The 26,169-nt window shown below is 43.6% G+C and overlaps 1 protein-coding gene across 1 annotated transcript in view; it reads left to right on the top strand.

The window, feature by feature from the left end:
- The window catches only part of lmbrd2.L (LMBR1 domain containing 2 L homeolog), a 38,808-nt gene extending 35,864 nt beyond the window's left edge, over nucleotides 1–2,944 (top strand). The window contains 3 exon segments of the mRNA NM_001087115.1: nucleotides 837–942; nucleotides 1,642–1,768; nucleotides 2,596–2,944. Coding sequence (NP_001080584.1) covers nucleotides 837–942; nucleotides 1,642–1,768; nucleotides 2,596–2,662 — 300 coding nt within the window. The 3' untranslated portion in view covers nucleotides 2,663–2,944.
- Nucleotides 2,945–26,169: the final 23,225 nt, after the last annotated feature.

Below are 26,169 nucleotides of genomic sequence, written 5' to 3'. Positions count from 1 at the left end.
GTGCAGAATTCTGCTGGAGCAGCACTATTAACTGATGTGTTTTGAAAAGAACATATTTTCCCATGACAGTATCACTTTAAAGGCCCATTCAGTCTTTGAGCCTCCAGTTTGAAAGCACTGCAGTTAACATTGAAGTAGAGAGTCCTTTCATTTTCAAACTTCCTGGTTCTTCAGAGCAATGATGGGAAGTAGAGAAGACAGTTCAAGGAAAACTAAAGAAATAATCACTGGGGGGGGCACAATGTCAGGCACACCCCAGTTATTATAATTGCTTACCTGATACCCTAGGCCAGTGCTCCTGTTAGCAGCCCATGAATGAGCTTCTTATTTCTGTAGAAGCTCATTCACCATAATCTTCTTCCTCTTCCACCTGCTCTTTGTTACAGTTCACGCAGACGCATGTGCAGTAGAGTAAAAAAATTCAGCTTTCATTCTGCTGTGCATTCACCTGCCTGGACTGGAACAAGAGAAGCTGGAAGAAACTAAAAAAGATGGAGATTCAACAGAAATACCACGGGGCGGTGCAGTTTTTAGCAAACGGCAGCACCAGCACCGGATTCTGCTCAGAGTGTCTACCATTTGGCAAATTACCCTCCCCAGTAAAAAAAAATTGAATTTCGTGAAGCTTTTGCACTATTGTTTTTTCATATTTATCATCTCTTTTTACTTTCATAAAGTACAGGCATGCAAAATGTATATTTTATTTTAAAATATGTTCCTTCATTTTATGGTAGAATGTTATTTATGTAGCAGGGTAATTTGGGTTGTTCAGTCATAGAAGTCCTCGCTGTGTAGCTCTAAAGCTCGTCTAATAAATCATTGAACTCATCATGCAGGAGTGGAAAGAGCGCTATCCTACTAATAGAGAAGACACCAGCCGGAACCGAAGCGTGAATTCAGACCAGAAAGAGCCTACTTACACTGAAATGACCACAAACAGATGTACGTAGTCAACTGACCATCTATGTATGTGGAATTGCTGGTGTGAATGTTAATTAAAGGGGAAGTAAAGCGTCAATGACCTTAGACCTTGGGCATTGCTCTTTATTTGGGGAATAAACAGGGACGGATTTACATAGCGAGCACCCTAGGCCCGCTGTCATTTATCCCCTCCATTTTATTTGCCCAAATTTTCATCAGGACCATAGCAATGGGGATTGGTGCACATGAGATTAAAGAAACTATGGTATCTCCTGCGCATCCCCAGTGTTTGTGAACCAATGTGGGTTTAGTTGGGCAGCATGCTGCCCCCTAAAATCCTGCCATCCTAGGCCCTGGTCTTGGTGGCCTCTCCACAAATCCGGGCCTGGGAATAAAGAGATATCGTGGGCCCTCAATTTGAAATTGTGAGTGCTTTGCTGAAAGACACCTCAACCCAGGGTACTCCTCTAGTGAGTGCTGCCATCTTGCCTTCTGTCTCAGGGAACCCTTATGGCTGCCTGTCTATATTCATGCGCAGTCGACTAAAACCAGAACTTAGTTAATTGGAGGTTAGTGATTGTAATCACTGTGGGTGCCTAAAAATATGGCACCTCCATATCTTTTCTTGCCCTTTAAAACTCCAGCATGGGCTTTTGTTTGTAGTTTTACACACCATCTACTCTGCACACATTGTTACACTTTGTTCTTCTTATTCTCCAGCATCCAAATACACCCGAGCTAGCAACAGAACAGAAAGAGATCGAATAGAACTGCTGCAGGATGCAGAACCCTTGGATTTCAATGCTGATTCCTTTAATGATGATCCACTTGATTCAGAATCAGGAAGGTAGGCGTTTAAAAAAAAAAAATGGAAGCTGTGCCCAAGATCTCCTGCTCTGATGTGCCCTGGTTTTGATATTGTTGTAATATGGGTCTAATAACATGCATATGTTCTTCTTTAAATAAGGTTCAATGGCTCTCTAAGGTGGCCCATCTATTACTGGCATGGGACCTGTTATCCAGAATTCTCAGGAACTGGGGTTTTCCAGATAATGGATCTTTCTGTAACTTGGATCTTCATAGCTTAAGTCTACTAGAAAATCATGTAACCATTAAGTAAACCCAATAGGCTGGTTTTGCTTCCAATAAGGATTAATTATATCTTAGTTGGGATCAAGTACAAGCTTCTGTTTTATTATTACAGAGGAAAAAGGAGATCATTTTTAAAAATTTGGAATATTTGATTATAATGGAGTCTATAGAAGATATCCTATTCATAAGTTGGAGTTTTCTGGATAATGGGTTTCCAGATACCAGATCCCATACCTGTACTAAGGCTTTAGCTTTCCTTTAGGGTAGAGACACACGCTCAGATTTGGGGAGATTATTCGCCCAACTTCGGAAAATGAAGCGATCCGAGTCTAGCTGGCGGGAGGCAGTTCGGGGAGATTAGTCGCCCCCCAAGAAGAGACGATTAATGTCGGGCGACGAATCTCCCCGAATCGTCGCATCTGCCATTACCCTAAAGAGTGACTGAAGTTTATCAGAGCACAAGTCAGAACACAAGTGTGTCTCTGCCCTTAAAGGCCCAAGCAACACAATGATCAATTAGATTGCTTATTTAAAATCCTACTGCTCATCTTAATATCATTTTTATTTGTTGCCCTTTATTAGATACCAACCTGGAGGACGGTATTTATCCATGTCTCAATCGAACAGCAGAATTTTTGACGACGTATAAACCTGAAGCACATGGACCACAATATAACCTTTTCGAACATGGGACATATCCAAATCCTTCGCATATACCCAGGATCATATTAAAAGCATGGTATCCAATTATCTTTTGGAAGGCAGAATTGCCGTTGCTTCCTTGTAAAGTGGCCTATGAGATCCTCGTTTACAATTGGCTTTAACGTATGGTGTCTGTAAGGTACTGGGCAGTGTCTAATGTGTTTATCTGTCCACTGTTAGACTTCAATTCCCACAAGTACTACTACTGCAATCTAAAAAAAAAAAAAAAGAAATCATGCTGATAATAAGCAGAAACGCGTTGCCCAATATGGACAGGAGGAGTGTGTAACACTATTGCTGCAGAGAGATGAAAGTGTTGGGAATGAGCAATGTGGTGTGAATACACATGAATACTGATTTAGGAAGAGATGCTGCTTCTTTATTTACGTTCCCTCCTGCTATTACCTCATGTGAATAATTCATTGTGAATGTAAACTGGGAACATTGAAGACATTCACTATCTCTGTATTAATCATCAATATTCTTCTGCTCACAGGAGAGACAACAGAATACCTTTAGTGATGTATTGACGTGGTCAAGGTTTGCCATAGGCCTGTCACCAACAGCAGCCAATCAGATGTTTCCATTATTCTGACTTCTGTAAAATCAAGCTGCCGATTGGTTGTTGCATGATATAGTCAAAGCAAACTTTACCCATGTTATAATTTAATTATCAAAAGATGTTGTTTCATATCCGGCTAGTACCAGGTGGTAGAGTCCTGCGCGGAACCAATTTGTAAGACCTAAACTGCAACCCGCATATTTACCCACTTTGATGTTCTACCCGATCCGGACCTGCAACTTATCCGCAACCCGATTCGCAACCTGCTGACCACCATTAAACAGGAAGTGATGTTGCTGCAAACCAGAAGTGACCATCAAAAGTGGGCGCGGACAGAAACACATTTTGTAAAAACACGTTTTGTAAAAATATAGACAATATAACATAAGACAAGAAATTTAGATGAGACCCGCAACCCGACCCGCATCTATACCTGCATCCGAAAAAATCCTACCCTCATTCCACGGGTACCCGACCTGCTGCAGGACTCTACCAGGCGTGGGCAAAACATTGCTGTTTGATATGGCAAGAATAGAATCTTTCATGAACACTTTGCAAAAAACTCATCTTGCACCAATATCCTGCTGTGGGTGTTGCATGGAAGCACATTTATACACTGGGGATAGGGTTGCCACCTTTTCTGGAAAAAAATACCGGCCTTTCTGTATATTTATCTTTTTTTCCTATTAATAACATTGGGATCAACCATCATTTTTACCGGCCAGGCCTGTAAAATACTGGCTAGGTGGCATCCCTAACTGGGGAACATTGTTATTAGTTACACTTTCAGTTCATATGTTTTTCGAGAGATGGAAAGGTTTAGTGACTGGGGAGCAGCCAAAATACTAGTGATCATAATAGCTTGCCTTAGACCCTGGGCAGGTAAGCTATTATTTCCACTGGGGATTAAAACTTTCCTTCCCCTTTAATGTTTCATTCAATTTATTTCCATATTAGCCCTTCATAAAAGTGCTGCTCCTTAACACTCCTTTCTGAATACTCCACCATCACAGGCAGCAGCTAAAGAGCTTTGCAAATGATTTGGATATTTAATAGACACATTAGGGAAGAGTAGATTACCGTCATCAGTGACTTACAAAACTGCCTTTTTGTTTTTTATTTGCCAAGATAAATAGTGATTTTATTTTTAATTAGTTACAGCTGATTGATAAATATGCCCCATTGTCATGGTTTTCCCAAATGATTATTGCATCAACAACTCTTTTTCTGAGGTCGTCACACACACACACACACCTCCTTTGTTCGAGGCGATACACATCCACAAATCTGTGATCACACTTGCTGGATCCCTGTTCTTTAAATAAAACGGGACGTCTCCTAAGGATTCACTTACTTTAGCCACACTCAGATATGTTATTAGATCCTTTTTTTTCCCAAATAAATACGTTTTATCTATTTAAAGCAGAATGCAACACTTTACAAAAAAAACTCTACCCCCCCACACCCCACGTAAACCCCCTCCCCCCAACCTAACTTCCCCCCCGGGGAAATGGCCCTAACCTTTTTCTTACCCCTCGGCGCAGATTCAGGCATCAGAGTTCACTGCAGCCATCTCATGGGTCTTCGTTAAGATGAGACGGAGACTTGCATGGCGGCGCATGCGCAGTTGGAGCAATTTCCCGTTTTGCAACAACTGCGCATGCGCCGAAATTGACAGAGACTGCCGAAGCGATGGAAGAAGACACGAAGACCCGGAAGATGGCTGCCGTGAACTCCAATCCCTGAATCTGCACCGAGGGGTAAGTATATAAATATTAGGGGAAGTTAGGCTGGGGAGGGGGGTTTACGTGGGGTGGGGGTAGGAGTTTTTTTGGTAAAGGGTTGAATTCTCCTTTAACAAGGTTTTCTTCATCTACTTTTCGGACGTGTTTCATAATCCGATGATATTTTAGGTCACATTCATATGAAATTTTTTAAAGGGTTCATAAACTTTCACACACAACTGTATCATAGTATCAATGATCCTTAAATGGGACATTCCCCTTTACTTTAAACGTTATATTTTATAGATTGGCCTACTGTAAGCAGCTTCCCAGTTGAATCCCATTAATTGTTGTCGGGTTTAAATGCACACAAGATGATCACGTCCAGAACCCGAAATGTGTCGTTTAGTCGGGTCCCTTAATTTTGGGGTGCTGTAGCGCGGGCACCAGTTCTATTATTATGAATGTTTATTCTGTAATCTAAAATAAGGGTCAGTTTGAAATTGCTCTTTTTATATATTTTATGATTTGTGTTGGTTTTTCTGGAGTGGGGTTAACCATTGTGTGTATATTTGGTTCTTTTTATTTAACAGCCTTTCAGCACAGGCTACACTGTAAATATTTTAGGAACTGTACATTGACTGTGCTGCCATTTTATTGCACAAATTGCCTGATTTATTTTCCCTGATCTGTCCTGTTTGATTCTGATTGGTTGTTAGTTGGTATTCTGAAGTACTCCTATAGTAAATCTGTTTAATAACAGAGGATGAATGATGTGCGCCAGACTTCATACTGTTTTTAGGGAACACAACAATGTTACTAATGTCCTATAAAGAGTGTATATTGTTTCAAATGAACATCATGAGACTGCAGTATATTTTGACTGTACTAGAAAATAAACTGACATTAATTCTGTACATCCATATTTTAACCATAGGGCTCCTCTTTAGGAATCAGGAACAGGAAGTCATGTGATTAGACATGGCCGCCGCCAATCTGCTGTTCAGCTTTGCCTTTTCAGTTCAGGTACAGGGGAGCAAGGTCGTTCTGGTGAGTCTTGTAGGTTTTATAAAATAGTTCCCAGGCTGTAGTCCTTAAAGGGGTGGTTTACCTTTAAGTTAACTTTTAGTATGTTGTATAATGGCCAATTCTAAGCAACTTTTCAATTGGTCTTCATTATTTATTTTGTATAGTGTCAGAATTATTTGCCTACTCTTTCCAGCTTTCAAATGGGGGTCACTGACCCCATCTAAATTGCTTCTTATTGTTTTTGCTGTTTTTGAGTACTCATTCAGGCCCTTTTATATTCATTTTTCAGTCTCTTATTTAAATCAGTGCATGGTTGGGAGGGTGATTTGGACAATAGCAACCAGATTGCTTAAACTGCAAACTGGGGAGCTGCTAAATAAAAAGTTAAATAACACAAAAACCACAATTAATAAAAAATGAAAACCAGTTGCAAATTGTCTCAGAATATCCCTCTCTACATCATACTAAAAGTTAACTCAAAGGTGAATGACCCCTTTAAAACATCAGGTGTTAGGGCTTGACTAGAAGGCCAATTAAGAATACAGGATACTCATATATACTATTGTTTTATCCTGGATACTTGAACTATAGTGGTTCCCCTGTTAGTTAAATTGCTCTTTTGCGTATGAGCTTTTGTGGTCCTGACCAGATGCTTAAAGGGGTTGTTTACCTTTAAATTAACTTTTAGTATGATGTAGAGAGTGATATTCTGAAACTATTTGCTATTGGTTTTTATTATTTGTGGTGTTTACAATTTCAGCACTCTGGTTGCTAGGGTCCAAATTACCCTAGCAACCATGCAGCACATGGTGCACCACATTTAATACAATATTAGGCAGCCAAGCTCACTAATAGGAACATCTCCAAAAGTACATACACTACCTAAATAAATTGTTTATATAGGACCTGCATTTTCTTTAAAGGAGAAGGAAAGCCACGGAGGCATTTTATTGCCAATAGATTAGCTGCAATAGTGCAAGCTAGAATGCTATATTTATTCTGTAGAATGTTTTACCATACCTGAGTAAAAAGCTCTAGAAACTCTCTGTTTGTTTAGAATAGGAGCTGCAGTATTAACGTGGTGTGACATCACTTCCTGCCTGAGTCTCTCCCTGCTCTGGGCTCAGATTACAGTAGAGAAGGGAGGGGTGGGGGGAGAGGAGCAAACTGAGCATGCTCTTGCCCAGGGCAATGAGGTTTAAGCTGAAGGCAGGAAGTCTGATACAGAAGCCCATGAGTACACAATAGAAGGAAAGAAATGCAGTGTTTCTTTTGACAGGGGACTCAGAGCAACATTACTTTGGGGGTTTACTGGTATATTTAGATGGACCTTTCTGATAAGGCTTACTTAGTTTTAACCTTTCCTTCTCCTTTAACTTAATTATAAAGCGCATTGTAAGAACAAGAATTATGGCTTCACCTTTAAAAATGCCCAATATAGGGCTCAATCATTGGAATGAATTCTGGAATTAAGAAAAAAATCTGATTAGTCGCTATGGGTCGCTACCCTGAAATAAACATTAAAACTGCTCTTTTTATAAAAATGACTCCTGATATGTTTATACATTTTATTAACTCAGAAGAAGAACATTTCTTTATTCTCTCTATGATTGAAGTCCCCGTGTTGTGCTGATGCCCTCTGCTGTTCCACAGGTTTATGACTCTTATACACAGTATATGTATGTATACAGGTATGGGATCCGTTATCTGGAAACCTATTGTACAGAAAGCTCCGAATTGCTGAAAGGCCGTCTCCCATAGACTCCATTTTATCTAAATAATCCAAATGTTAAAATGATTTCCTTTTTCTCTGTAATAATAAAACAGTACATTGTACTTGATCCCAACTAAGATATAATTAATAAATAATACGGCCCTCAAATATGATTTTTACTTTATATAAAAAGTTGATTTAGGTGTGTTTCCTCTATTGAAAAGCAAAGCTGAAGCAACCTGCTGTGATATGTTGTTGAAGATATTGTTTTATTTCCTGGGAGTCTTGGAACAAAACAAATATACGTAGGATTTCCATGAGAATATTAGGGCAGATCATGTGGTGATAGAGCGGTTGAAGCACAGTCACTTCTGGCTTTCCTTTTCTTTGCCTTATTCTATACGATGGTGTGAAGGAGACAGGCCTATTTATTTAGCTGTGAATGTAAAGGAGAGATGTCCTACCTGCGCCCCCCTCAGGCAACATTTAGTAGTGCGACGATGGGAGTGCTTAATGAAGTTAATTAATTTATTAGTGTATCTGACTTATGTTTGCTTTATTTGTAATGAAACATACTGTAAAATCATCTTCTTTTTGTGTGCATGTACTAAATACTTGTATATATTGTATTAATATATATTTCCATCATTACTGAGTTTATGGTGACCTTTATTTTTTTAGTCCCATCATCGTTTAATTTAATACTCCAGTATTATAGGGGCAAACACACACTCAGGGCGGCCATGAGACATCACGGTGGCCCATACTTGGCTACAGGAGCCCAGGTTATTAATCTGCTGCCCACCTGTCATTACCAACGAAGTCAAATAGGTAGCCAATAATAATAAAAAAAGCCTGTCCATGTTATACACATGTCCTCTTGTACAGCGAGCCCCTTGCAATCCTCTGCAGGCCCCTGTATAGAGGAATCTGAAACGCAGTGGGGCTCATTTATCATCACTGGGCAAATTTGCCTGTGGGCAGTAACCCATAGCAACCAATCAGTGCTTGGCTTTTTTTTTTTCAAGCAGCTGCAGGTAGAGCAATGATTGCAACAATTTGATTGGTTGCCGTTGGTAACTACCCACAGGAAAACTTGCCCATTGTTGATAAACGACCCCCAGTGAGAGCAAATGGTAATGGAATCATATCCCCAGCACATTGCACAGCGAGAGTCATGGGTAATGGAATCACATCCCCAGAGCAAGTGTCGGACTGGGACACCAGGGGCCCACCCAAAAACCTTAGACCAGGGGCCCACCCTCAGTACTATTATTCTTCCTCACTCAACCTCTATTCTCCTAGTCTCTTTTCTTTACATACTATAATTTATTATCACATCTATTTAGCCTCTTTGTTCTTATAGAAATAGGGAATGACCATGAAATAGGCCAAATGTTTATCAGCATGAGGGGCCACTGACACCTGGGCCCACCGGGAGTTTTCTTGGTATCCCTGTGGGCCAGTCCGACACTGCCCAGAACATTATACAACAAGAGTTATGAGTAATAGAGTCGTTGAACCCCTTGCACATTATAGTGAGAGGCAGAGGAACTGACAGCAAAATTATTACATAGAGCAGGAGGCAATGGGCCTCTAATTTCCATACCCAGTTAGCCTCTATTAAAATTTGCCACTGTATTAAAGGAAAACTATACCCCCAAAATGAACACTTAAAGGGTATGTAAAGTCTAAAATAGAATAAGGCTAGAAATGCTTTATTTTGTATACTAAATATAAATATGAACTTACTGCACCACAAGCCTAAACAAACAAATAATTTATGCTTTCAAAGTTGGCTACAGGGGGTCACCATCTTGTAACTTTGTTAAACATCTTTGCAAGACTAAGACTGTGCACATGCTCAGTGTGGTCTGGGCTGCTTAGGGATCGACATAAACAAAGCTGCTTGAGTTCTGCATGGCTGGGAAGTAAGGCGGGAGCTCCCCCTGCTGTTCATAAGTATGATTGTTTCCTTGCGCAGCAGTTAGGGACCATCTGACAATTCCTATCCACAGCAGTAAATGAAGGAAGAATTTCACTGCATACAGTCAGGTTTCTTATAAAAACAGTACACATTTTATATTTAAAGTATAATTCATTAAAGAAAGTAAAATGTGATTATTATTTTTTTTTTGCCTTTACATGCCCTTTAAGTAACAGTTTATATCATATTAAGTGGCATATTAAAGAATCTTACCAAACTGGAATATATATTTAAGTAAATATTGCCCTTTTACATCTCTTGCCTTGAGCCACCATTTCATGATGGTCTCTGTGCTGCATCAGAGATCACCTGACCAGAAATACTGCAGCTCTAACTGTAACAGGAAGAAGTGTGGAAGCAAAAGACAGAACATTGTCTGTTAATTGGCTCTTGTACCCTAACACGTATAGTTTGTTTGTGTGCACCATGAATTGTACGATCCCAGGGGGCGGCCCTTATTTTTTAAAAAGGCAATTTTCTATTTATGATTACCCAATGGCACATACTACTAAAAAAGTATTATTATGAAAATGGTTTATTTACATGAAGCAGGGTTTTACATACAGTATGAGCGGTTTTATGCAATATCCTTTTATAGAGACCTACATTGTTCTGGGGGTATAGTTTTCCTTTAATAAGAAACTGTAACAAGGCCACCCATGACAAATCGATAAGAGCAGCCTTTAAAGGAGAACTAAAGCTTAACTAAAGAAGTAGGTAGAAATGTTGTACATTATGTTTTGTGCTTCTGTACCAGCCCAAGGCAACCACAGTCCTTTAGCAGTAAAGATCTGTGTCTCCAAAGATGCCCCAGTAGCTCCCCATCTTCTTTTCTGCTGATTCACTGCACATGCTCTGTGCTGCTGTCACTTACTGAGCTTAGGGACCCACTCACAATATACAGTACACATAGAATAGAAATGTCACAATATAAGGCTGATTAGTAATTAATACAGATAATTACTACATGACAGCACAGAACCTAGTGCAATTAGCATCAGAATTTAATAATCAGCCCTGTAGCATCAGCTTATATTACAGACCAACCTCATTTTCTGCTGGATAATTAGTGACGAGCCCTAAGCTTAGCTTCTCAACAGCTGCTCAGAGCCCACTGAGCATGTGAGTGTCACAGACACTTTCCAAGATGGTGACCCCCTGTGACAAGTTTGAAGTCCTGGATCATTGCTGCTATTGACAAGCTGAAACTTTAGGCCGGTGCAATAAGGTCATTGGATAAAATATGTCATTTTAAGCCATATTAGTTTTTTTAAGGTTTAGTTCTCCTTTAATGGGAGAAGCAGACATGTTACACAGCAGTGAAATGAACCAACAGCAGCTTTCACAAGGATGACAAGGTTCAGACTTGAACCCAACTCTCCAATACACAAGAAACACCAATAAAGCAGCGGCAGCTAGAAAAGCTCTTCTACACAAATGGCTATCCTCACTCACCCCCACCTATTTCTTTAGTACGACAAAAACTACACAACATCTTTCATTTAGACTGGATACAAACTCTGACAAACATGGAAGGATTTTCTGACACCTGGTTAACCTATATATAAACACCCTACCAGGGCAGCCATCAGGGGGGAGAGTTGTTGGGGGCCCGAGTCGTGTAAGGGGGGCCCGGCCACGCCACACTTCCTTGATAAGCCGGGCCCCCCATCTTTGTGAAAGTTGCTGACTTCGGGAAGGCATGGATGTTTAAGGGGCCCTGGCCACCAATTTTCTTATAATGTGTGGGGGGGGGCCTGGCCACCAATTTTTTTTTCTCATGTGGGGTCCTACCCAGAAATGTTTTTTTATGGGGGGCCCAACCACCAATATCTTTTTATTAACATGTGGGAACCCTAGCCACCAATATTTTTTTTGTTTTTTTTACTGTGTGGCGGGGGGGCGGACCTGTAGGTGGGGTTTGCGGTGGGTGCAGCCCAGGGGGCCCAGGAAATTTTGTCGTATGGGGCCCTGCGATTTCTGATGGTGGTCCTGCACCCTACAACTAGACAATTTACCATTGAAACCTTTCAACATACCACATGGTACGAAACAGAACTAATAAGAGACACCGAACCTGTCCGGGAGGAGGAACAATCACATAGCGGAACCCCCCAGGAGTCACTTCCTTAAAGGAATTGTTCAGTGTAAAAATAAAAACTAGGTAAATAGATAGGCTGTGCAAAATAAAAAATGTTTCTAATGTAGTTAGTTAGGCACAAATGTAATGTATAAAGGCTGGAGTGACTGGATGTCTAACATAATAGCCAGAACACTACTTCCTGCTTTTCAGCTCTCTTGGTTTCCATTTATTGGTTACCAGGCAGTTACCAATCAGTGACTTGAGGGGGGGCTACATGGGTCATATCTGTTGCTTTTGAATCTGAGCTGAATGCAGAGGATCAATTACAAACTCACTGAACAGTTATGTCCCATGTGGCCCCTCTTATAGTCACTGACAGAGTTAGAGAGCTGAAAAGCAGGAAGTAATGTTCTGGCTATTATGTTAGACATCCAGTCACTCCAGCCTTTATACATCACATTTTTGGCTAACTAAACTGTATTAGAAACATTTTTTATTTTGCACAGTCTAGTTATTTACCCAGTTTTTATTTTTACACTGAACTGTTCCTTTGACAGATTGATATCTCGTCAGTTAAAGCTAAATAAATAGAGATACTAACTACTAAAGCAAAACCATTAAAGATACTCATCCTCCCAGGAAAAAAGGTTTAATCAAAATGTATTGTAAGTCACTTTGATAAGTCTCAGAAATGTTATTATTATTAATTGAATCCTAATTGACAACTGTTTTGTTTTATTTGTTACATTGAATCATTTGAAATGTAATAAAAACATTATGGGGAAAAAAAGGAACACGAATAAACTCGTCTCCTTCTCACACACATCTGTCACATGTTCCCTCTCAAGAAGTCTCAAGTAGTAAATGCACTAGCAGAGTGTCATTAGCCATTGAGGGGGGCTCCTAGCCACTTTCTCCCCTGCTCCTCTTGTACAGCACTACACTGCACAAACTTCTCTCGGATTGACTCACTGCAGTACCCATAGGTCCTCCCTTAGCTACACCTGAATGCTTTAGTCTTTAACTGATGCACAATCACCAGGGGTCTGACTCCAAAACACAAACTCATTGTTAAGGGCCACAGATTGTCTTTGCTGACTATACTATCTGCCTCTCAGTTCTGAGGTGAGCCAACACCATCTCCTAACTTCTACCTACAGTAGTCTTAACAGTATAGTCCAGGGTTGCCAGTGCAAAACCAGCCAAAGTCATCTACGAAACCAGCCCGAAACTAGCCAAGAGGCACTTCAAAAGTAGCCCAATAATAGCACAATATGTGCAGTGAAAAAAGTAAAAAAAAAAAGATAATAATAATGTGAAAATACGCCTTTTTCAATTTTTCACTGTTTCACAAATTTTCCCATGAAGCAAAATGGGACAGATTCGCCCATCACAAGGGTGTATAGGGGCCCCATAAGGCCTAATACATATACAATTTCAATAAATGTTGGTAAAAATAAGGTCAAACTCTAGACAGCAGATTTTTGCCCCAAAATTGTCTGAAATTGAGGAAAGTCACCAAAAGGTGAAAAAAAAGGTGCTTAAAAGGACCAGGGGCGGATTTACATAGAGGGCACCCCTAGGCCTGTTGTCGTTTGTCGCCCCGTCCCCTCCCTTTTATTTGCTCAGATTTCCATCCTTCGTCATCATTCATCGTTTTCACCAGAGCAATGGGGATTTGCTCACAGGAAATTTAAAAACTGTCGTATCTCCTGCGTATCCCCAGTGTTTCTGAACCAATGTGGGTGTGGTTGGGCAGCATGCCACCCCCTAAAATCCTGCTGCCCTAGGCCCGGGCCTTGGTGGCCTCTCCACAAATCCAGGCCTCAAAAGTAATGGGAGACTGGAGAACAGAGCCCAAAATCTAGTAACTCCCGACTTCTACACAAGTCAGTCCCATTGCATGCTGGGTATTGTAGTCTTACATTAAACTTGGCAGTTGGCAAATTGTTAAAAAACTACATTACCCAACATTCACTGGGAGACGGCGGCTTGGCACATTTGGGCAAGAAAAAACTTTGGCTGTTTTCAAAAGTACAAACTAGCCAAAGGCCCAAAAAGTAGCCCAAATCCGTACCTTGGCTAATTTGTACTTTCAAACCCAGTCTGGGCTTTAAATTAGTAGCCCAATTTGACTAGAAAACCTCTAACCTGGCAACCCTGGTGTAGCCCCCCCCACCTATTAGGCCACAGAGGAAGTCCCTGGCACTTCCTTATACAGGGAAATTCTCCTACAGACCAACCTAAAGGGTTGGCGCCACCTGCTGGCTGAACTAAATGTTACCTTAACTATTTACAGTTGAAATAAATCAATATTTCTCTAACAAGGACCATGGGGTACAGTATCTATCACTAGAAGACAGGACCCAAGAAAAACAGAAGATGTCCCCTCCCTTTCATGCTATACCCTCAGAAAATGACGGGAAGAACTCTGTTTTCTAGTCTCAAGAAAAAGTTGCAAAAAGAAGTAGAAGGCACACGCTCTGTCTCAATGTGAGGTGCTAATCCACCAGGAGGCTGCCCATGAACTCTCCATTTCACATGTAATCAAAAAGGAAAAACTTGGATAGTACACTATGTATAAGAAAACAGTTTTATTATCCAAAAAAGTGACATAATCAATCATTTGCCCCACGCATTTCGACTGTGAAATGGTCTTCATCAGGGGCACAAAAGGAAAAAGTAGACAAATAAAAATGCAGAATCAACATACGGTAGTGTCAAGAACCATTTTATACCTCTTTCTCTGTGTTCCATTGTTCACAAATACTACTAGTTTACTACTACTACTACTACTATTACTACTACTACTAATTCTACTACTACTACTACTACTATTATTACTACTACTACTACTACTTCTACTAATTCTACTACTTTTACTACTATTACTACTACTTCTATTACTTCTACTATTACTGCTACTACTACTACTATTATTTCTACTACTACTACCAGGGCAGCCATCAGGGGGGAGAGTTGTAGGGGGTAAGGGGGGCCCTGCCACGCCACACTTTCTAGATTAGCCAGGCCCCCCCCTGCTTTCTGAGAGCTGCTGACTTTGGGAAGGCAGGGTGGGAGCACAGGGGGAGGTATCTTCTGTCCATTACTTCCCCTTATTGGTCACTGAGTTTAAGACCCGGTTGAGCTGCTCAGGGATTGGATAGCTGAGGTTTGAACTTCCCCTCCAGCTTATCTAATCACCATGCAGCTTTACCAGGACTTGAAATTCTGTGAACAATAAGTGAAGAAAATGCTGTCACTAAAAGAAGATGCAGCCACCTGTGCTCCCCTCCTCCCTTCTGTAGTTGGCAGCTCACTGACAGCAGGTGGGCCACACTAATGAAGTAAGTGCAACATGGCAGGGCCCTCCTAAATGTAACCCTTTGTGGTCCCTGTTGTGTGGTGGGGCCCTGGGCACCAAATTTTTTTTAAACTTCTGGGGGGGCAAGTTTTTTTACATGGACGTTTAAGGGGGGCCCTGGCCACTAATTTTTTCCCCATGTGGGGTCCTAGCCACCAATATTTTTAATGGAGGGGCCCTGACCACAAATGTTTTTTTCAATGGGGGTCCCTGACCACCAATATCTCCAATATCTTTTTATTAACATGTGGGAACCATAGCCACCAATGTTTTGTTTTTAAGTGTGTGGTGGGGGGTGGACCTGTGGGGTGGGGAGGGCAGACCTGTAGGTGGGGCTTGTGGTGGGTGCAGCCCAGGGGGCCCAGGAAATTTTTTCGTATGGGGCCCTGCGATTTCTGATGGCGGCCCTGACTACTACACTACTTCTACTGCGTCATCCTGAGATGGAAGGTGCCCCGAACGCCTTCGCTGGTAAATGCCACGCTCCCTATGATCAAGCTTACATACCTGACTGCCCTGATAAATTTGACAAAATCTGGCAGCCATGGATTGATGTTAAAGGGCTGACTCTTTTGCACGACTGAGGCACACCAAGGGGCAGATTTATCAAAGGTCAAGGTGAATTTTTGACTTGAAAAAATTACATTTTTCAAAAGAGACTGCTCTGATGTTCTTCTACTTGGGAAAGATTTGAGAAAGATTTCAATTTTTTCCTAAGCAGAAGAATCATCAGAGCAGCCTCTTTCTTTCTCCTGACAACTCCCTTGACTACTAAGAGGCAGATTTATCAAAGATCGAGGTGAATTTTTAAATTCCAAAAATTTGAATTTCAAACTATTTTTTGTGTACTTCAGCTAGGTAATAGTCCAAATTCGATTAGAATTTCAAAACAATGTGAAAATTCGAATATCGAAATTTATCATGTACTGTCTCTTTAAAAATTCTACTTCGACCATTCGTCATCTAAAACCTGTCGAATTGCTGTTTTAGCCTATGGGGGACCTCCTAAAACCTATTTGGAGTCAATTGGTGGACTTTGAAAAATCAAAGGTTTTTTTGGGAAATACTTAGATTCGAATTCGATCGAATGCGTTATTACCTCGATTTGTACGATTCGAATTCAGACCTATTTGATCGAAAATGGACCTATTCAGCCAAGAAAAACTTCAGTTGGTCATTTTGAATTTGAATTTTGAAGTTTTTCATATTCGAAATCCGACCTTTGATAAATATGCCCCAAAATCAGCACTTTAGAACACACAAGGAAAATCTGTACATAGACAAACTATGGTTGCAACACCCTGGTGACCGCACTGAATATTAACAATATTGAGCTAGGTTCTGTTATTTTTTTTTTCCATAACCTGTGCTGCTGATTTTTAATTTTACATTGATGGGGCAAGACATGTTAGTTTCCCAGGTGCCCCCAGTCATGTGACTTCTGCTCTGAAAATATCACCCTTTCCTGCTGCACTGCAAGTTGGAGTGATATTACCCTCCTCCCACACCCCCCAACAGCCAACCAGCAGAACAATAAGAACGTAACCATGAGACTAGCACTCAATAGAAAAATACTATAAATAGTGAAAAAAAAGTCCCATTGTGACTCCTCTGGTTGCATTGAGTGGGAGAAACAATAGCTTATCTGAAAGCCGCTCCATAATAAAGTTCTGTTTATTTATGAAAGCTCAGGATCAGGCACAATGACCTGAGATTAGGGTTGCCACCTTTTCTAGAAAAAAATACTGGCCATCCTATGTTTTTATGTTTTTTTCCCTATACTTAACATTGCAATCATGCAACATTTTTACCGGCCAGGTGGCAACCCTACCTGAGATGGCTGACTACTTACCAATATTGCAGCAAAAAAAAAATACATTTATGGGTTCAAGAATAAAATGTTATATTGTAGAGTGAATTATTTGTCATGTAAATAGTGTCTTTAGAAATAAAAACTACACCATACAAAGAATGACAGAATCCCACTAAACATTACTGCCACAGATTTTAATTTAGAGAAGCTCTAACGTATTAACATAATACAAACAAGCAATATTTCCAGTAGAAAGATGTCACAGCCTTTTTATTTCTCGTTTAGGAGTTTTGCAGGAGTTGGAAGATTTTATCTCTCACTCAGGAGATCATGGGTTTATCATTGTGGCATTTGGCTCAATAATATCGTCCAAACCTCTTGGATTGGATTTGGATTTCTCAGAATGATTTCCTGGGTACAAAATTCTATTTATTTTTTGTGTTATATTCCTGAACAGGTAAAGCGTACGGACCATTGTTGATCTAATTCTTAGGGTTGTCTAATAAAAATTGTTCAGTACATTTAGGGGCAGATTTATCAAAGGTCGAGGTGAATTTTCGAATGAAAAAGTTCGAATTTCGATAAATTTTTCTCCTTGGTCTGCTTGGGGGACACAGGGACAATGGGGTATAGCTAACACCACTAGGAGGCAGGACACAACAAAAAAAGAACTAATCCTCCTGCTATACCCCAGCTCCCAGGCGGAGCCAGCTCAGTTTTAGTTGTGTCCTCAGGAGGTTAGGGCATAGGCTCCTTCAGGAGTTAGTTTTTATTTTTTATTTTCCATTTTTATTTATTTCTTTGTTTTTATTAGTCTTATTTCTATCTGGGGACGGAATGGGCTTCCACACTGCGTGTTTTGCCTTCATTACCTCCTCCAACTGGATGTCTCCGGGGTCTATTGTGCCCTGGCACTGACCACCCAGACCTTGGTTTTTATTCCCCCTTCCACTAATGTGGGGATGAACCGTCTGGCCGGCAGACTACACAGAACTGGGCAGGTAAGCATCATTTTGTTTTACCTTGCCCTGTTTTCTTCCATTGTTGGATGTAACTCTGCTGGGATAGGTGACTCTGCTGTTTGTTTATGCACCTGAGTACTACCTTCTATTATAGGCAAGCATTTGGGGTCTGCCTTCCGTGCAATCTTCCCCTCTGCTCACAGCGCTGCTCCAACCCTCTGCCAGACTACAGCCCTCACCTCGGTAAGGACATTGTATCTAGGCGCGCCGCGCGCCTTCAGTTTGTTCGCGCCGCATGGTGCTTCCTCCACTTCCGCCCAGCAGTTACTCAACCCGGAAGTGCGCGCGCATAGCGCTTCACACTGGGAAGGCGGTCCCTGCTGTTCGCGCCCTTACTGGAGTGGGACATACTGCGCAGCTCTTGCCTCACGGAGCAGTTCCCTGGCACCTCTCCCTTAGGGCACGCGGGTTTACCTGCCACACGGTCCTCCCCCCTAGCCTGTCTGCTGGGCTATTTACCTTTTAACCTCTGCACTGCCTTACCTCCCTCACGGTCTGGTTTCAGGGGTAACCTGTACTCATTAGGGGGTTAGTGTTTAGGGTCCTCCACCCTAGTCCTGGGACTTCTAGCTAGTGGGATTAACCCCTGCTCCCTTGCAGACTCAGTATTTTTCAGGAACAGTTTTTTCCTTGACTAAACTTCTGAATTCTTTATTCTAGCACCATGTCTGAGAGTTCCAGTGACAACCTTTTTCCACGGACGGCAGTAACTGCTAAAGTGACCTTTTTGGCCTGTGCCAAATGCCGCAAACGTTTACCAATTGGTAACAAGGAACCTCTCTGCTCCACATGCAAGCCACCTGAGCCTGCTCCGGAAAATCCAGTACTCCGACCTCAGGTAAGCTTAGAAAACCAAGGGGCTCCAGCGGTTCCTGCCACGGACCCCCCACCTCAGGGCTCCCCTCCACCGCCCCGGTGGGCCTCCCAGTTAGCCTCTGGCATTCCCAAACTGGCCGATTCCCTGGACAGACTCCTTGCCCGCTTGGATAATCCCAAGCCACCTAAGCGCAGGGCACCTTCCCCATCTGCAGTGGACAGCGATGAGGAGTCCTTCTCCCATTCTCCCCTCCATATAGCCTCAGGAGACGATCAGTCCCTCTCCGATGGCGAACTTTCCCAGACTTCGGATCACGAAGAGGAGGATTCCCCAAAGCTATCCTCTGAGGCTATTGATTCTCTCGTTTCCTCTGTTTTGGAAACTTTACACTTACAGGAACCTGGAACCAGTTCCGGTTCGTCCTCGGGCCTCTTCAAGCGGAAGAACCGCCCTTCTCCTTCCTTTCCTTCCCATGATCAGCTCGATCAGATCATTCAACAGGAGTGGGACAAGCCTGAGAAGCGTTTTCAACCCAACAGACGCTTCCTTAAACTTTATCCATTTCCTTAGGATCTCACTGAGAAGTGGGCTTCTCCACCTTCGGTGGATGCTCCCGTGTCACGTCTTTCCAAGAATACAGCCCTGCCGGTTCCTGACGCAGCGTCCTTCAAGGATCCCATGGACAAAAAGATCGAAGGTCTCCTGCGTTCCCTTTTCACCGCTACCGGCACCTCCTTGCGTCCGGTTTTCGCTTCGGCATGGGTGGCTAGGGCCATGCAGTCCTGGTCGGAGGCTTTATGCCGAGCTATTTCCGCCGGGGTTCCTCGAGAGGAACTTTCGGAACTTGCTTCTCAGATCAGGGAGGCCAGCGACTACCTTTGCGAAGCATCCCTCGATGCAGCTCAGGTGATAGGCCGTTCTTCCGCTCTTGCGGTAGCCGCCCGTCGATCTCTTTGGATGAAGCTTTGGTCCGCAGATTTTTCATCCAAGAAGTCCCTGACTTCCATTCCATTCAAGGGCAAGCTCCTTTTTGGTCCCGACCTTGACAAGATCATCAGCCAGGCTACGGGAGGCAAAAGCACTCTTTTACCCCAGCCCAAGGCTCGCCTTCCCTTTCGCAAGGGAAGGAATTTTCGTGGCTCCCAGAACAAGTCTGCTAGGTCTTCTCCCCCTAGACAATCTTCCAACTTCAGAGGGCGCTTTGGGAATAAGGCCAAATCGTCATGGCAGTTCCGTAAACCCTCCTCTAAGCCAGCCAACAAAACCTCTTCTGCATGACTGCCAACCCTTTGGGCCTTTGCCCGTCGGGGGACGACTGCAGCATTTTGCCTCCGCATGGACCACCCTGACTTCGGACTCCTGGGTACACGAGGTGGTGACTCGGGGTTATCACTTAGAATTTTCTTCCCCTCCACCTCACCGCTTTTTCATGTCCAGGCTTCCCCTAGATCCGCCCAAAGCCCAAGCGCTCAGGGGGGCCATCGACAACCTCCTTCGTTCGGACGTCATCATTCCGGTTCCGCCAGGAGAAAAATTCAAGGGCTACTATTCCAACCTTTTTGTGGTTCCCAAAAAGGACGGTTCTTCACGCCCGATCCTGGATCTCAAGGAACTCAATGCGTTCATCCGGCCGAGGAAGTTCAAGATGGAGTCTCTCCGCTCCGTCATTGCTGCGATGTCTCCGGGCCAGTTCCTTGCTTCTCTCGACATCAAGGACGCGTACCTGCACGTCCCCATTTTCCCTCCCCATCAGAGGTTCTTGCGATTTGCTGTCCAAAACCAGCACTTCCAATTTTCAGCCCTCCCGTTTGGGCTCACTTCAGCCCCGCGAGTATTCACCAATCATGTCGGTGGCCACGGCACTGATCCGGACTTCGGGGGTGTCCATCACTCCATACCTCGACGATCTTCTCATCAAGGCTCCGACCTTCTTAGCAGCCAAACAGGCAATCCAACTGACCTTAGACCGGCTGCAGGAGCTGGGCTGGTACATCAACCGCGACAAGTCTTCCCTATTGCCAAGTCAGTCGATGGTTTTTCTGGGGATGCTCTTCGATACACAGACACAGACGGTGTCTCTCCCGCTAGACAAGGTCCTTCATCTTCGCTCCTTGGTGCTGTTGCTTCTCTCGAGACCGAGGCACACGGCGAAGTTCTGCATGAAGGTCCTGGGAGTCATGGTGTCGACCATAGAAGCAGTCCCCTTTGCGCAATTCCATCTCCGGGAACTTCAATGGAACATCCTCTCGGTCTGGAAACGCAGATCCCTTCTTCAGGAGATTCGCCTATCGCACAGGACCAGGGTTTCTCTCCACTGGTGGACTCTCTCCAGCCACTTGACCAAGGGCAGACCTCTCGGGGACCTGCGGTGGCGCCTCCTCACCACGGATGCCAGTCTCTCCGGCTGGGGAGCGGTCCTGGAGGGACGGTCAGCACAGGGTCTCTGGTCCTCCGCGGAGCGACGTCTCCACATCAATCTTCTGGAGATTCGGGCCATCCGCCTGGCCCTGTTCAACTGGCAGCCTCTACTAGCCGGTCAGGCGATCAGAATCCAGTCCGACAACGCCACAGCCGTGGCCTACGTGAATCATCAAGGCGGCACCAGAAGCAGGAGCGCTCTCAACGAGATCGGCCTCATCTTTCGCTGGGCGGAGACGCACCAGGCACATCTTTCCGCGATTTACATCCCGGGACTTCTCAATTGGGAGGCGGACTTTCTCAGCCGCCAATCCCTGGACCCGGGCGAGTGGTCCCTAAATGACGCCGTTTTTCTGCAACTCACCCAGAGGTGGGGCACTCCACAGGTCAACCTCATGGCCTCTCGTCACAACCGCAAAGTGCCCCTTTTCTTCGCACGATGCAAGGATCCACTGGCCCTAGCGGCGGATGCCCTGACGGCTCCTTGGGACTTCCGTCTCGCCTACGTCTTCCCCCCTCTGCCTCTTCTTCCCCGAACCATCAAGAAGTTGCAGAGGGAGCACACTACTCTCATTCTCATCGCCCCCAATTGGCCTCGGTGCACTTGGTTCTCGGATCTAGTAAACCTATCCGTCGACGAGCCGTGGCCCCTTCCCGCCATCCCAGACCTTCTTCATCAGGGACCAATTCTTCACCCGGGCCCCGTCAACCTCCAATTGACGGCGTGGCTCTTGAGACCGCAATCCTAAAGAGAAAGGGATTTTCCGACGATGTTATACTGACCATGAGAGCGGCTCGCAAGCCCGTCTCCGCCAGGACTTACCACAGGGTCTGGTCCACTTATCAACGGTGGTGCCTGGCTCAGGGAGCGGATCTCCTTCGCTTCTCTGTCGCCAACGTGTTGGCCTTCCTACAGGAGGGGCTTTCCATGGGGCTCTCCTTGGGCTCTCTGAAATCCCAGGTCTCGGCCTTGTCTATCCTGTTTCAGAGGCGCCTTGCCTTCCATGCCGACGTCAAGACCTTCCTGCAGGGAGTGGCGCATGTTCTCTGGTTCTCCGTTCTCTCCAACGGCCTCCGTTCGAGCCCCTGTCTTCCATTTCTCTTCAATGGCTCACGTGGAAGACTGTTTTTCTCATGGCCATCGCATCGGCTCGTCGAGTATCTGAGCTGTCTGCCCTTTCATGCAGATCTCCCTTCCTCATTTTTCACGAAGACAGGGTGGTTCTCCGTACCATTCCTTCCTTTCTTCCTAAGGTGGTTTCTTCCTTTCATCTCAACCAGGAGATCACCATTCCCACCTTTTGCCCTTCTCCGTCCAACCCTAGAGAAGTGGCCCTCCATTCGCTGGATCCGGTCCGGGCCCTCAAATTCTATCTTCATCGAGTCGAGGACGTCCGCAAGTCCGACTCTTTGTTTCTCATTCCCTCTGGCCCGCGACAGGGTCTTCCTGCCTCCAAGGCGACCATTTCCCGCTGGATTACGCAGGCCATACAGAGGGCCTACACGGCTCGGGGACTACGCCCCCCAGCTAGGATCAGGGCTCATTCCACCAGAGGTGTGAGTACGTCCTGGGCCTTCCGGAACCAGGCTTCAGCTGAACAATTGTGCAAGGCTGCCACATGGACCTCTATCCATACCTTTGGCAAATTCTACCACTTTGATACCTTTGCGGCATCTGACACCCGCTTCGGTAGGAAGGTACTGCAAGCCGCGGTGGCTGGTTCCACGTCGGCCTCTACCTCCCACCCGTGATTCTTGGGACAGCTTTGGTATGTCCCCATTGTCCCTGTGTCCCCCAAGCAGACCAAGGAGAAAAGGAGATTTTGTGTACTCACCGTTAAATCTCTTTCTCTCCAGTCGCTTGGGGGACACAGGGCTTCCCTCCCTGGTGAGGCCTTCACGTGTTCTTTCAGACATGGTCTCTAGTACAACCTTTTTATGTATATAGTTACAGGCTTCACGTTTTTTGGTAACCTCCTGTTCCGTACTTTGGTACAAACTGAGCTGGCTCCGCCTGGGAGCTGGGGTATAGCAGGAGGAGGAGGGATTAGTTCTTTTTTTGTTGTGTCCTGCCTCCTAGTGGTGTTAGCTATACCCCATTGTCCCTGTGTCCCCCAAGCGACTGGAGAGAAAGAGATTTAACGGTGAGTACACAAAATCTCCTTTTTATGTACCTCGACGAGGAAATAGTCCAAATTCGATTTGAATTTGAAAAAAAATTTGAAAATTCGAATATCAAAATTTATCAAGTACTGTCTCAATTCAACTTCGACCATTCGCCATCTGAAACCTGCCGAATTGCTGTTTCAGCCTATGGGGGACCTCCTAGAACCTATTTGGAGTCAATTGGTAGACTTTGAAAATCGAAGTTTTTTTGGGAAAAACTTTGAATCGAATTCGATCAAAAGCGCTATTACTTTGATTCATATGATTCGAATTCGGCCGAATACGGACCTATTTGATCAAAAACGGACCTATTCAGCCAAAAAAAACTTTGACTTAATTTCGGTTGGTCTTTTTGAATTCGAATTTCGACGTTTTTCAATTTCGAAATTCAAACCTTGATAAATATGCCCCTTATAGTCTTGTTCAAACTTAAAATCAATTTTCCTGGCAATCCTCAGTGGCCACAGGGTCCAGAATGGCTGTAACCAGGACCGCAATCAGAAATCGCAGGGCCCCGTACGACAAAATTTTCTGGGCTACGCCCACTGCAAACCCCACCTACAGGTCTGCCCTCCCCACCACACAGTAAAAAAAACAAAAAAAATATTGGTGGCTATGGTTCCCACATCTTAATAAAAAGTAAAAAGATATTGGTGGTCAGGGCCCCCATAAAAAACATTTGTGGCTAGGGCCCCCACATTAAAAAATATTGGTGGCTAGGACGCCACATGAGAAAAAAAAATTGGTGGCCAAAATTGGTAGCCAGGGCCCCCCCCACATTATAAGAAAATTGGTGGCCAGGGCCCCTTAAACGTCCATGCCTTCCCGAAGTCAGCAGCTCTCAGAAAGATGGGGGGCCTGGCGAATCAAGTAAGTGTGGCGTGGCCAGGCCCCCATTACCCTCGGGGCCCCCTACAACTCTCCCCCCCTGTCCCCCCCTGATGGCTGCCCTGGCTGTAACATATCCATACACAAAAGCAGAGGAACATGTGAAAGAACTGGTGTCAATAATGCCATTGTAACCCTAACAACAACCCTAAGCCATTTTTACTCCAAGTGCATGAGACAAATGTTTCCTTACTTTTATACAGCTATAATGATGGAGGGCAAATATGGCCACTAAACGCAAAGCTTTTCACTTACTAGAAGTGTCGTATGACAGTCTGAACCATTATGTTTAAGATTTTTTCAGAAGCAGAGCAGTTCTTTTAATTTCAGGGGATGATCATTTTATATTTAAAGGGATACTGTCATGGGAAAAAAAGATTTTTCAAAAAGCATCAGTTAAAAGTGCTGCTCCAGCAGAATTTTGCACTGAAATACTTTCTCAAAAGAGCAAACAGATTTTTTTATATTTAATTTTGAAATCTGACATGGGCTAGACATATTGTCAGTTTCCCAGCTTCCCCCAGTCATATGATGACTTGTGCTCTGATAAACTTCAGTCACTCTTTACTGCTGTACTGCAAGTTGGAGCGATATCACCCCCAGCAGCCTAACAACAGAAAAACCAGATAGCAGCTCCCTGACACAAGATAACAGCTGCCTGGTAGATCTATGAACAGCACTCAATAGTAAAATCCAGGTCCCACTGAGACACATTCAGTTACATTGAATAGGAGAAACAACAGCCTGTCAGAAAGCAGTTCCATCCTAAAGTGCTGGCTCTTTCTGAAAGCATATGACTGGGCAAAATGACCTGAGATGCACCTACACACCAATATTACAACTAAAATATAATACACTTGCTGGTTCAGGAATGAAATTTTATATTGTAGAGTGAATTATTTGCAGTGTAAACAGTGTAATTAAGAAATAAAAACTACATCATAAAAATAATGACAGAATCCTTTTTTTTTTTTTTTAAAGGTTTTTATTTTGCATTTCGTAACAATAAACAAACAAAACATTATATCATTTGTGGTTCCATTGTCTCATAGTTGTCCTAGTACAGCGTAAGCATTTCACATAAATGAGTCCTGTACATTAGTATATACTCTAATTCAGTTATTATACTGTTGCTATTACTCCTACGTATATGTGATATAGGTAGTTATGCCACAATTAGGTTATCCTTCTTGATATTAAGGCTCCTCTGTGGCTTCCAGCCAACCTCGCCACACCAGGTCATATTTCTGAGGACACCCTCTTGCAGTATAGGTGAGTTGTATCAAGGGGAGTGTTGCTTTAAGTAAGTTAAACCAGCCATTAACTGTGGGGGAGTGGGGGGACATCCAGTTCAGGAGGATACATTTCCTGGCATAGAAGAGTAGTGTACGGAAAAGAATTCTCATGGCAGCCCTAGGGGTAACCTCATCTATTACACCAAGAATGCATACCTGGGGGGTTATTAGTTTAGGTAATTCAGTTTTATCCTGAATATAATTAAGAGCCTGGGACCAGAAGGCTTGGATTCGAGGGCATGCCCAAATGAGATGGATATAAGATGCCTCTGAGGCCCTACACTTAGGACACTGTGGTGAGTCCAGTCTGCTCATACGGAACAGCCTATTTGGGGTTAAGTGGGCAGAATCCTTTTAATGACTGAAAAATACTAAACATTGTATTGTTAACTCAGTAGTAAAATGTAATGTATGTTTATGAATCAGTTTCATAAAAGGACACCCCAAGGCCCAAGGAAGCTATGTATAACAGGGTCCATGTTGTGCAATCCCACTATTTGGAGATCAGTTTTACAATGGGGTTTGACTAAAAGCAAAAATTTGGGAACATTTATTCTGCCAGATCAACGCAC

Source organism: Xenopus laevis, chromosome 1L, assembly GCF_017654675.1.
Source record: "Xenopus laevis strain J_2021 chromosome 1L, Xenopus_laevis_v10.1, whole genome shotgun sequence".
In the NCBI taxonomy this organism is placed as follows: Eukaryota; Metazoa; Chordata; class Amphibia; order Anura; family Pipidae; genus Xenopus; species Xenopus laevis.
Note: the sequence above shows the minus strand (reverse complement) of the source record. Positions and strands in the feature narration are given on the sequence as shown.